Genomic DNA, 12,791 nt, shown 5'->3' with positions numbered 1-12,791 from the left:
TCGGGGGTGGGTGAGGGAGGGTCTAGGCAGCCGTCTGGGGAAGAAAAGCCGTCAGCCCCGGGACCTTCGGCGGCGGAACGGCTGAGGGGATTTCCGGCTCCCTTCTGGTCCGACTCCAGGCCCGGGCCAGTTTCTGGAATGGGTCTTCTGTGGCCCTGACTTGCTCCATTTATTCATCCCCGCTCCCAGCCCCACGGCATTTAAGTCCATATCCATCATTTATTTATTTGTATTCATGTCTGTCTGTCCCCCTCTAAACTGTAAGCTCGTTGTGGGCAGGGAATGTGTCTGTCATATTGTGTCGTATTCTCCCACACGCTCAGTACAGTGCTCTGCACACAGTAAGCGCTCAATAAATACGATTGATGGGTTGATTGATGAGTGCGGGAATGGGGCAGGATTCAGAGGGCGGCCCAGCTCCACGCGGTAACTGGAGCCCCTGGGGGGGTGGTAGACAGCTGCCCGACAGGAAGCCAGAGAGGGAAGGGGGCCCTGACTTCCATCGACCCCCGCGGAGGGGACACTCACGGTTCCAGATGCTCCGAACCTCCACCCGGGCTAGTACCGACCCAACTCGGCCCCTCCATCCGGGGCCCTGGAAGCGGAGAGGGGAGAGCAGGGGGCAGGGGACGGGGCGGGAGGCCAGAGACTCGTGCTCCTTTAGGATCCGGGCCTTCAGACGGAAGCCACGCTGGGCCGGGTCGGTCCGCGGGCCCCGCACAGGCTGGTCAGGGGGAAGGGTTCCACCTTGCGCTCCACGATGTTGAACGGGCAGCTCTTCAGGTGCTCGGCCATGGAGGCAGCCGCCTCGTGGAAGTGCCACGTGTGGACGCGGGAGAAGAGGCTGCTGAACTGCCAGACCTGGGGGGCGGACCGGGGAGGAGAGAGAGCGGAGTTAGGGCTCCGGCCGCGGAGACCCGTCGAGGCAGCGCGGCCTACTAATTATGGTACTTGTTAAGCGCTTACGAAGGGCCAAGCACTGTGCTAAGCAGTGGGGTAGATACAAGACACAGTCCCTGTCCCACATGAGGCTGACGGTCTTAATCCCCATTTACAGATGAGGTAACTGAGGCACAGGGAAGTGAAGTGACTTGCCCAGGTCCCACAGCAGATATGTGGCAGAGTCAGGATTAGAACCCAGGTTCTTCTGACTCCCGGGCCTGTGCTCTATCCATTAGGCAACACTGCTTCTTGGGCAGGAGAGTGGGCAGGGCACTGGACTGGGACTCAAGGGACCAGGTTGGAGTCCCAGGTCTGCCCTCAGCCTGCTGTAGGACCTTGGTCAAGTCAATGGAGTCACAGGACCTGGGTTCTAATACTGACTCCGCCGCTTTCCTGCTGCGTGAACTTGGACAAGTCGCTTAAGTTTTCTGTGCCTCGCTTCCCTCATCTGCTAAATGGGGATTCAATATTTGTCCTCCCTCCTAGTTAGACTGCGAGCCCCACGTGGGACCTGATAATCTCCTAACAACCCCAGCGCTTAATACGGTGTTTGGCATATAGTAAGCACTTAAATGTCACAGTTATTACCATAGTTAATATTGGACCTCAGTTTCCTCCTCTGTAAACTGGGGGCGAAGTCCCTGCCCTCCCTCCTAGACTGCGAGACCGTTGTGGGACAGGGACGGGGTCCGGGCCGACGACCCTGCCTCCATCCTGGCGCTCGGCACAGTGCTTGGCACAGAATGAGCTTTCGATCGCCGCCGCCGCTAAAGGAGACAGACAGGATGCTCCCAGAGCATCTCTGCTCCTCGTCTTGAGCCTGGTCTCTGAACCCAGGCCAATACCAGAGGGGCAAATCTGATCCTCCCAGCCCCAGGGGCCAGGGCAACTCTGAAGCAGCATGGTGTAATAGACAGAGCAAGGACCTAGGAGTCAGAGGACCTGGGTTCTAATCACAGATCCACCACTGGTCTGCTGTGTGACCTTGGGCAAATCACTTCTCTTCTCTGGGCCTCAGTTACCTCATCAGTAAAATGGGAATTAAGACTGTGAGCCCCACGTGGGACAACCTGATTATCTCGTATCTACCCTAGTGCTTAGAACAGTGCTTGGCACACAGTGGGTGCTTAACAAATACCATCATTATTATTATTACTTCAGGTCTCTGGTCCTCAGTTACCTCCTCTGTAAAATGGGGATTAAGAGTATGAGCCCACGGGAGTCAGGAGCTGTGTCCAACCCGATTTGTTCGAATCCACCCCAGTGCTTAGTAGAGTGCATCACACCTAGTAAGCCCTTAAACAAATACCAGAATTATTATTATCATCACAAGAAGCAGCGTGGCTCAGTGGAAAGAGCACGGGCTTGGGAGCCAGGGGTCATGGGTTCGAATCCCGGGTCTGCCACTTGTCAGCTGTGTGACTGTGGGCAAGTCACTTCACTTCTCTGGGCCTCAGTTTCCTCATCTGTAAAATGGGGATTAACGGTGAGCCTCACGTGGGACAACCTGATGACCCTGTATCTCCCCCAGCGCTTAGAACAGTGCTCTGCACATAGTAAGCGCTTACCAAATACCAACGTTATTATTAATTATTAACTCTGAACATCCCAGGGAGACTCTGAACCGCAACGAGGTCCAGCGTGGGGAGACCGAGGAAGGGCAGGTGGTCTCCATTAGAACTGGCTCGAATCCCCAGTTGCCCCTTTCTGACAGCCCTGTCCTCTTCGGGGCGGGGGGGCCTCCAGGCGGAGGCAAACCTGGGCTCAGAGAGACACACCCCACCCACCCCAGGCCCGTAGGCCTGGCTTCCCTGAGGAAATGCCCCAAGACCCACAACAGCAAGGACACTGGTAAAAATAAAAACCACCAGGGATGATTCAGTCTCTGCTTTAAAGCAGAGGGTATTTCCTGGTCTTCCTCCCTATTGTCATCAGGGGCATCTATCAGGATCAGCGATGTAGCAGGAATCAGGCACATGCAGAGCACTGCATTGAGCACCTACTGTGTGCACAGCACTCGCCCGTGCTTTTTAGGGTGTTTGTTAAGCATTCACTGCACTAAGCTCTGGGGTAGATACAAGCTAATCAGCTTTGATACAGTCCCTGTCCGATGTGGAGCTCACAGTCTCAATCTCCACTTTGTAGATGAGGTACCTGAGGTACAGAGAAGTGAAGTGATTTACCTGGGGTCACACAGCAGACAAGTGGTGGAGCCCTGCATTGGAACCCCTAACTCCAAGGCCCCGGCTTTTTTTCCACTAGGCCACAGATGCCTATTATATACAGGTCGCTGTACCGGGTGCCTATTATATGCAGAGCTCTGTGCTGGCCACCTAATGTGCACGCAGTGCCAAGCTTGAGATCATAAAATAGAAGTAAGAGACGTGGGCCCTGCCCTCGGAGACCTTGCCTTCTCACGGGGGAGGCAATAAATATAAATTGAGGAATAGCTAAAGTTAAGAATGTGAGAGCAAGAACGGGTCAGAATGGATAAAGGAGTCAGCGATGGCTAAGGAGAATACCCCCAAACAATATGGGGGCTGAGGGGCCGGCGTGCCTAGAAAATTGGGGGTTCATCGGGAAGGGCCACTTGGAGGAGGTGACTGGGATCTAATCCCGGTTCCTCCTCCGCATATCTACTGTGCGACCTCAGGCAAGTCGCTTCACTGGGCCTCAGTTCTCTCCTCCGCAAAAAGGGTGATTGAGACTGTGAGCCCCACGTGGGACAGGGATCGTGTCCAACCCGATCCACATAATAATAATAATAATAATAGCATTTGTTAAGTGCTTACTGTACTAAGGGCGGGGGTGGATAAGAGCAAATCAGGTTGGAAACAGTCCCTGTTCCACTTGGGGCTCACAATCTCAACCCCATTTTACAGAGGAGGGAACTGAGGCTCAGAGAAGTGAAGTGGCTTACCCAAGGTCACACAGCAGACAAGGGGCGGAGCCGGGATCAGAACCCTTGACTTTCTGACTCCCAAGCCCGGGCCGTATTCTTACCCCAGAGCTTAGGACAGTGCTCGGCGCAGGGTAGGCGTTTAACAAGGACCATAATTATTATTAAGTATAATCGCGGGGGGGGGGACATCCCGGCACCTGCCTTTCTGTGAGCTCTCCAGGTGGTGCGGCGGCCGCGGGCACACCTCCGCTTCTCCCACTGCAGGAGGACCATGCCCCGCTCCTGGAGCAGCGAGGAGCAGACATCCCTCAAGAGCACGGACACCTGGGCCAGCTGGGACAGGCTGACGCTGTCCAGGTAGCCGGCGATGTGCTGCAGGAGCTCCAGGGGCAGAGAGCTGAGAGAGGCCCGGCCCATCCGGCCGGGGCCCCGGGGGCCGCCCCGCCCGGCCCCGAGCTCGGGGGCCACCTCGGGCCGGATGGCGAAGGCCGCGAGGTCCTGCCGGTAGATGACCCTGGCCCCCGGCCCCGGCGGGCCGAGGCGACTCTGCACGAAGGGGCAGCCCCGGTAGGCCAGGGGGCAGCGGCGCTGGAACCAGCCGTGGAGGCCGGCCTGGAGGTCGGCGTGGACGTTCCGGAAGTGGGCGGCGAACTCGTCCCGCCGGAAGACCTGGCCGCAGGTGAACGTGAAGGCCGAGCTGCTCTTGTTGTGCCTCTGCGTCACCCCCTCGCTCTGGAGGGCCACGTGCAGGCCGGGCCGGCCGGCCGGGGCCACGTCGGCCAGGACGGTGCCGGCGGCGAAGGACCCGGCCTCGAAGCCGTAGGTCTGGGTGGCCAGGTCCACGTAGAGCCCGTCCACGCTCCTGCTCTCCGAGATGGGGTGGCCCCGCAGCTCCCGCTCCAGGGCGCACTGCAGCGCCGTCCGCACGGCGTCCGCCCGGGGCAGCTCGCCCACGGCCACCCCGAGGTCGGACGTGTCCACCGCCTTGTGCTCGCTGGGCCGCCCGCCCGCCAGGGCGTCGCCCAGCCGGGCCCGCTTCCCGCAGTAGCTGCCCGGCACCTTGAAGGTGTAGACCGTCTTGACCTCCTGGGCCTCGAGGTTCCCGTAGACGAAGTCCTTCTCCCGGGGGGTGCAGGCGGGAATCTGCCCGAAGTGGATGAGCATGCGACCGTTGTGGACCAGGTACATGTTGTAGTCCCGGGCGTCCACCGCCGTCTTCAGCCGCTCCAGCACGCCGTCCTGCCACGGGGCCAGCCCGGTCAGCTCCGCGCCCCGGCCCGGGACCCCCTCGGCCGCCACCGGGCTCCTCGGGGGCTCCCCGTTTCCCCGGGGCCGGGCGGCTCTCGCCTCGCCCCCCGAGGCCGCCCGCTCTTTCCTGAACATGTCCTCCCACCGGCCGAAGCTGTCCAGATCCATCCCCTCCCGGCCCGTGGCCAGGGCCTCCCGCTCCTGCTGGCTCAGCCCCACCCCAGCGGGCCCGGGGTCCCCCCGCGGCTCCTCTGCTGCCCTTCCAGAGTCCGCCCGGCTTCCGTCCCGCTCCACCACCCGTTCCTCCTCCCGCTCCCGTTCCTTCTGCTTCTCCTCGTCTTCCTCCCACCCCTCCTCGTCCCACCCTTCCTCCTCCTCCTCTCGCTCCTCGTCCCCCTGCGCCTCCCCGTCCGCCCCGGCGGCCCGGGCTTCTGGAAACAGCTCCACCATCTTCAGGGAGCCGAAGAGGATCCGTTGGTCCCGGAGGGCCAGGGCCGCGTCCAGGCACTCCTCCCCGGGAGGCTCCTTCATGATGTTCTCATGCAGGGTCGTGTCCGAGTCCACGCTGGGCCAGCGGTTCCATTCCATGGAGCAGGAGACCACGCTGGCCGGGCAGGCCCGGAGGTGGCCGGCGAGCTTGTGGCGGGCCATGGAGGCCGGGCAGCCGTAGACGGAGTTGAGGCAGGGCACCGGCTCCAGCGGGCACAGCAGCTGATGCTCCTCGCCCTTGCAGGCGTGGAAGACGGCCCCGCAGAGGAGGCGGCAGGGGGTCAGAGGGCAGGAGGCGGCCGGCGGGGCGGGCCCGGGGCATCTCCGGTCGAAGCATCGGTCGCAGTGCCCGTGCTGCAGGGCCGGGAGAGCTCGGCGGGTCCTGCCCTGTGGTGCGCCGGGGGCAAGGGGAAGGGAGGGAGAAAAATCACTAACAGGCCGGGGAGAAAGGTAATAATGATTACGGTACTCGTCAAGTGTTTACAATGGCCCAGCCCTGTCTTAGGCACTGGGGGACAGACTAATTAATCTGGTTGGATACAGTCCCTGTCCCACGAATCCCCATTTTACAGATGAGTTAACTGAGGCCCAGGGAAGTGAAGTGACTCGACCAAGGTCACTCAGCAGCCGTGCGGCAGAGCCGGGATTAGAAGGCAGGTCCTTCTGACTCCCGGGCCCAGGCTCTAGCCGCAAAGCCACCCCGCTCCTCCGGGTAGCACGGCCCGGCTGAGAGCAGGAGCGGTTGGGAGCCGGGAATCTCGGCCTCTAGTCCCGGCGCTGTCCCCAACCTGCTGGGGAACTTAAGAATGTCACTGCCCCTCTCTGGGCCTCGGTGTCCTTCTCCGGAAAATGGGGAGAAGATCCCTCTTCTCCCCACCCTCAGGCTGGAGCCTTGGATACCGCGACCAATCGGATTCCTTTGGCTCTACCCCGGAGCTGGCACGCAGTGGGTACAAAAAATAGAAGCACTGTGACCTAATGGATAGAGCACAGGCCTACGAGTCGGAAAGACCTAGGTTCTAATCCCGGCTCTGCCACAGGTCTGCTGTGTGACTCTGGGCAAGTCTCTCTGCTTCTCTGTGCCTCAGTTGCCTCATCTGTAAAATGGGGTGAGCCCCATGTGGGACAGGGATCACGTCCAACTTGAATTACCTCGTGTTTGCCCCAGCGTTTCGAACAAATACCGGCATATAGTAAGCGCTTAGCAAATACCAACACACACACAAATAGAGTTTCGACTACTCCTCTGAGCTCAGCCAAGCGGCAGTATCTACCGAGGGCCTACAAGGAGCCGCACCGCGTGCTAAGCGCTTGGGAGAGTGCAACGGAAGCGAGGCCCAGCCAAGACCCCCGCCGCGGCTCTGGTCAAACAACGTGGGCGGGCAATGCGTCTCTTTACTGTTGCCTCGTACTCTGCCAGGCGCTTAGTACGGAGCGCTGCACACAGCGAGTCCTCAGTAAATGCAGCGAGTGAAAGACTGAACCCAACGGGGAGGCCCAGGGCCTCCTCAGAGAGAGAGGCTCGGGGGCAGAAGCCACAGTGGTGACTCGGTGACATAATGGCCACAAAGGTAACCGCGGGGAGTTGGTCAGCTGTCTGACGGTCAGGAGACCCGTGTCTCATCCTGAGCCCCGCCACGGTCTCCCTGGGCAACCTTTAAAGAGGCCACATGACTCAAGGTGAAACCGTCATTATCCAGTGAAGCAGCGGAGCACAAGCGGAGAGAGCTCGGGCTTGGGAGCCAGAAGGTCGTGGGTTCTAATCCCGACTCCGTCCCTTGTCTGCTGCGTGACCTTGGGCCAGTCACTTGACTTCTCCGGGCCTCAGTTCCCTCATCTGGAAAATGGGGGTTGAGACTGTGAGCCCCATGTGGAAAAGGGAGTGTGTCCAACCTGATTTGCTGGTAACCTAGTACAGTGCCTGGCACAGAGTGAGCGCTTAACAAATACCATAATCATTATTATTATCCACTCAATCAGAACACCCTGGTGGAGGATTAGATTAGTCTGACAGAACTGGGACTTTCCCCCACCAGACTGTAAGCTTCTCCAGGGCAACGATGGCGTCTACCAATTTTACTGCACTCTCCCCAGTGCTAGGGTCAGTGCTCGACATAGAGTAACCCCTTGATAAATACCACTGACCGATCGATCGATTCTGACCCGTTGTCACTGGAACCCAGGACACCCTGCTCGCTGCCAGCAGAGGTTACGACAAATCAATGCCTTTCGCTCATTCGTGCTCATTGAGCGCTTACAGTGTGCAGAGCGTTTTACTAAGCGCTCGGGAGAGTACGGTGCAACAATAAACAGATACGTTCCCTGCCCATAAAGAGCCCTGGAGGAATTCTGCGGACGGGTGCCCGCTGATCTGGCCGTGGCAGCCGTCAGTTCTTCCAGCCGGCTGCCATTCTATTATTAGTAAATATTAAGTGTTTGCTGATTGCTAAACAATGTGCTAGGTGTGGGGCAGAAATAAGATAATCAGATAGGACACAGACCCCGTCCCACCCGGAGCTCACAGCCCAAGAGGGAGGGAGGGCAGAGATCTTACGCCACTTTACAGAGAAGGAAAGGGGCCCAGAGAGGTCACCCGATTTGCCTGAAGCCACACAGCAGGTCAGGGGCAGAGTTGGCACTAGACTGCCAGACCCAAGCTTCTTTCAGCAGACTATCCCGCCACCCCGGGGATGGGTGGGTGGGAAAATGACGCGAGTCCGGGACTCCAGGTCAACCCTGCTGGAATTAGGGAGGACCCCGCCTGTTCCCTGTCCCCAGCCCACCCAACCTCCCTCCCGGCAACAGACCCTTCAGGAATTGGACAGTCGTCCGGATCTTTCAAATGGAACCGGATAGATTGGATGCAGACTCTCCCACTTCTTCCTCCTTAATAGCAGAGCTTTGAGAGTGGATATAATTGCATCAATTCCCCACTTCGCTTTCTGCATCGCTCTGGAACTCGGCTCTGAATCCTTTAAGCGTTCAATATTCTCCCCACCCTCAACCCCACGACACTTATGTACATAGCCCTAATTTATATTGATATCTGTCCCCCCTGCTGGACTGTAAGCTCCTTGTGGGCAGGCAGTGTGTCTACAATAATAACAATAATAATGATTGTGATATCTGTTAAGCGCCATGTTCCGGGCACCGTACCAAGTGCTTGGGTAGATATAAGGTAATCGGGTTGGACACAGTCCCCGTCTCACATGGGGCTCACAGTCTTCATCTCAATCTACAGATGAGGGAACTGAGGCACAGAGAGTGACTTGCCCAAGAACATCCAGCAGACAAGTGGTGGAGCCGAGATTAGAAGCCGGATCTTTCTGATTCCCAGGTCTGGATTTTTCCACTAGACCACGCTGCTTCTCATTACAAACTCTGTTGTAATGTGCTCTCGATCCATCAGTGGTATTTATTGAGTGCTTACTGTGTGCAGAGCTCTGTACTAAGCGCTTGGAAGAGTACAATATAACAGAGTCGGTAGACAGGTTCCCTGTCCACGAGAAACTTACAGACCAGAGGGGGAGACAGACAACATAAATTATAGGTTAAGTACATAAGGAGGCTTTGGGGTTGGGGGTGGGATGAATTTTAAGGGCCTAAAGGGTAACAGATCCAAGTTCAAAGGCGATACAGAAGAGTGGAAAAGGTTTAATTGGGAAAGGTCTCTTAGAGATGTGAATTGAATAAAGTTTTGAAGATATAAAGAGTGGTGGTCTGGCATATATGGAGGGGAAGGGAGTTCCAGGTCAGAGAGGGGACATGGGAAAGGGGCCTGTGGTGAGATAAATGAGATTGAGGCAAAGCGAGCAAGCTGGAACTAGAGGATCAACTTGTTTGGGCAAGCCTTTAGGAGGAAATCGGTGAGGTGAGGTAGGAGGGGCCCAGCTGATCGAGTGCTTTCAAGTCGATGATAAGGAGTTTCAGTATGAAGCAGAGGCAACCGCTGGAGGTTTTTGAGAAGTGGAGAGCCGTGCACTTTCTTGTAGAAAAACGATCCGTGCAACAGAGTGAAGTGTGGACTGGAGCGGGGAGAGACAGGTGGCAGGGAGATCTACAAGGAGGCCGTTACAGTGATCAAGGCGGGAGTTGAGAAGTGCTTGGATCAGCATAGTAGAGGTTTGGAAGGAGGAGAGGATAGATTTTAGAGATGCCGTGAAGGTAGAACTCTCCCAAGTGCTTTGGCAGTGCTCTGCACACAGTGAGGGCTCAATAAAGACCACTGTTGGATTGACTGATGGATTGAAGCGGGGGGGAAAATAGGGATGCGTTTCGGACGGTCGCAGAACACTTGATTTCCCGCCCCTGCTGCTTTCCAGCAAAGTTGTCCCCCGCCACCTTGGCTGCAGCCATGAAAAATGAAAGGTTTGGGGGCGGGGGGCTCACCCACCCGACCTCCCCGACAAGCCCACCCTACCTGTCGATCACCCCAGACCCCAGCAACCCTTCCATGCATCCAAAGCATCCCGAAAAATTCTGGCAGGTGGATTTGGAACATATCACCGTGGCTCTCGGTATCCTTCGCTCACGTCCCCCCACCCCTGCTGGGCCCCATCGCTAAGACCCTCCCATAAACACACACCTCAACTCCACCCCAAATCCCATAAAGCCTCCCTCCCCCTCACCATTCAACAGCCTCACCTTAAGCATCGGTCCCCGGGCTGGTCTGCCAGGCAAGGGGTGTCTCTGCCCCTTCGAGCAGGTGGGTGGCGGGGAGGTGTCTGGTGCGGAGGGAAGCAGAGCTTTGGAAGCCAGGGGGAAGGGGGCGGGAATCCGCTCCAGGGAGAAATATCTCGAGGGTTTCAAAGTTAAAAATAAAACCGTCACACTGGACGGTGTGACCAGGCTCAGCTTACGAGTCTCCCCTCCCCCGTATTTACCAACACCGTCCCCGCCGGGACTGGAAGGGCCGCTTCCTATCGGCGGGCCCCGGCCTCGGAGACACCCAGCGTGGATGAGAAGCGGCAGGGCGCAGTGAATAGAGCCCGGGTCCGGGAGTCAGAAGGTCATGGATTCTAATCCCAACTGCGCCACTCGTCTTCAGGGTGACCTCGGACAAGTCACTTCACTTCTCTGGGCCTCCGTTCCCTCCTCTGTAAAATGGGGATTGAGACCGGGAGCCCCAGGTGGGACAGGGAATGGGTCCAACCCGATTTGCTTGGATCCACCCCAGTGCTTAGTACAGTGCCTTGCACATAGTAAGGCCTTAACAAACACCATAATAATTATTATTACCCATCGGGGGCTCCCGGCTCTCCAGACCCTCACTCTCTCCTGCTCCCTTCCAGATTGTGGCCACCCTCCGACCCGTCCCCCCATCCGTAGTCCCCTTTTCCAAATATGCCCGCCCTCTCCCCTCCGGCCACGGCCACGGGAGTTGAATCGGCACAAGCAGGGATGCAGGCGTGTGTCACTTTGGGGAGAGACAGCCTGGCAGACCACGGTCCTGGCCCCTCTCCTTGGTTGATGGGAAGGGGCGGGAGGATGGCAGAGGGCTCGGGATCCAGAGGATTCGATTATATTCTGGGAAATGAACATGGCTGCGATAAGCAGAATTTGCCCCCGTCCTTAAAAATAGCTGCTATCTACACTGCCTCCTCTCTAGGTGCCCGAGGGTGCCCCCGGCCTTCTGAAAGGGCAGGACAGGCGGAGGGCAGGCAAGGACGCTCACACTCAGCCACCCTTCTGGACACTCCCCGGGGAAAGGGAGACGTGGCCCACCCAGCTGGCTGGGGATGGGGGTGGTCCGCGGACCGGAGGTGATGTCCACCCGTTCTCCGGCCACCAGGTCTGGGCCTGCTGCTGGACCTCCCAGCACCTCGAGGCCAGTGCCAGGTCCGGCGACAAGCTGGGAACTTACGGGGCATGTGCCCTCCTCGGCAAGGCTCAGCTGGCAGGGTGGCGGGGGGCTTCCACCCTACCAGGTGTCCGGAGGAGGAGCGAAGGGAGGCGGAAGAAGACAGATGCCCACGGGAAGGATTGCCCGCTTCCTTGACCCATAAAAATCTCCTCTTCCTCCGAGGGTGAGGCCACAGCCCCACGTGAGGGCCCCTGAGGAGAACGAGTAGAGAGGTAAACAGGGGATTGGGCACGGAGGAGTCCGATTGCAGGGCAGTTCGCCACCCTGGGTCCCTCCCGCACCCAGGAGAGCGGGGTGAGGCGGGGTGAGGCCGGGGGACGAAGGGCCGCGTCGCCGACCAGCGGCCAGAGGAGACTTGGACAGGAATTCAAAACCGCAACCCGAGCCGCCGGCCGCGGCCAGGGGACGGGACGGAATGAACGGCACGCCCGGGGCCCCGGGGGCGCCGGAGGGGACCCTGCCCCAGGACTGGCCCAGGGCCAGGCCCGGAGAGAGGGGAGAAGTCCCCGCAGGTCACCCGGGGGAGGCCGAGAGATGTCATCTGGCAACGGAGCCGCCTCGCGGAACCCACCAGGGGCCCAGGGAAAGGGAAGGAAGCAATGGCGAATATATATTTCCTGCAGAGCAGCGGAGGCAGACGACCTGACGGGGAGATCGAAGCCGGGGTTGCGGGACAGGAAGAGAGAGACGGCAGCTCTCACAGAGGCAACCTGCACATAGAGACGAGGCGAAAGAGAAGGCAGGGGAGGGGGGGAGGAGGAGAAGCGGGAGACCAGGAGAGACGGAGCGGAGGAGGAAGGGAAAGAGAGAGGGAGAGAAAGTAGAGGGGAAAGAAAGAGAAACGGAAATATTCAGAGAGAGTCAGAGAGCAGCAGTCACTGTCAGGCAGTAGACAGCCAGACAGGGTCAGGGAGAGGGAAGGAACAAGCAGCGTGACTGAGAAGCAGCATGGCCTAGAAGATAAAGCACGAGCCTGGGAGCCTGAAGGACCTGGGTTCTAATCCTGACTCTGCCACCTGTCTGCTCTGTGACCTCGGGCAAGTCACTTCTCTTCTCTGTACCTCAGTTACCTCATCTGTAAAATGGGGATTATGACCATGAGCCCCATGTGGGGCATGCACTCTGCCCAACCTGATTAGCTCATATCTCCTGCAGAGCTTAGTAAAGTAGTTGACAAATAGCGAGCACACAAATACCATAAAACAAAAAAAGGGATCAGAGGGGAAGTGCTACCTAGCCTCTCTTGGGTGGGGACTGCCTTCTTAAAGCCCTGGGGTGGGGGTGGGGGCGGGGTCCTCCCCAAAAACGTCCCAGTGAACTCAGACAAGTGACCAGAAAGTTCCCCAC

The 12,791-nt window shown here is 58.3% G+C and overlaps 1 protein-coding gene across 1 annotated transcript; it reads right to left on the bottom strand.

Moving 5' to 3' along the window:
* Positions 1-581: 581 nt before the first annotated feature.
* Positions 582-10,629, bottom strand: FBXO40 (F-box protein 40). The gene is made up of 3 exons (XM_029080349.1): positions 10,226-10,629; positions 4,046-5,968; positions 582-861 (listed from the first exon to the last, which is right to left on the bottom strand). The coding sequence occupies exons 1-3, from the start codon at positions 10,232-10,234 to the stop codon at positions 676-678; spliced, it is 2,118 nt and encodes a 705-aa protein (XP_028936182.1). The 5' UTR covers positions 10,235-10,629; the 3' UTR covers positions 582-675.
* Between the last annotated feature and the right edge of the window lie 2,162 nt (positions 10,630-12,791).

This window comes from Ornithorhynchus anatinus, chromosome 16 (genome assembly GCF_004115215.2).
Source record: "Ornithorhynchus anatinus isolate Pmale09 chromosome 16, mOrnAna1.pri.v4, whole genome shotgun sequence".
Taxonomy (NCBI): Eukaryota; Metazoa; Chordata; class Mammalia; order Monotremata; family Ornithorhynchidae; genus Ornithorhynchus; species Ornithorhynchus anatinus.
This window is presented reverse-complemented; position numbering and strand designations above follow the sequence as displayed.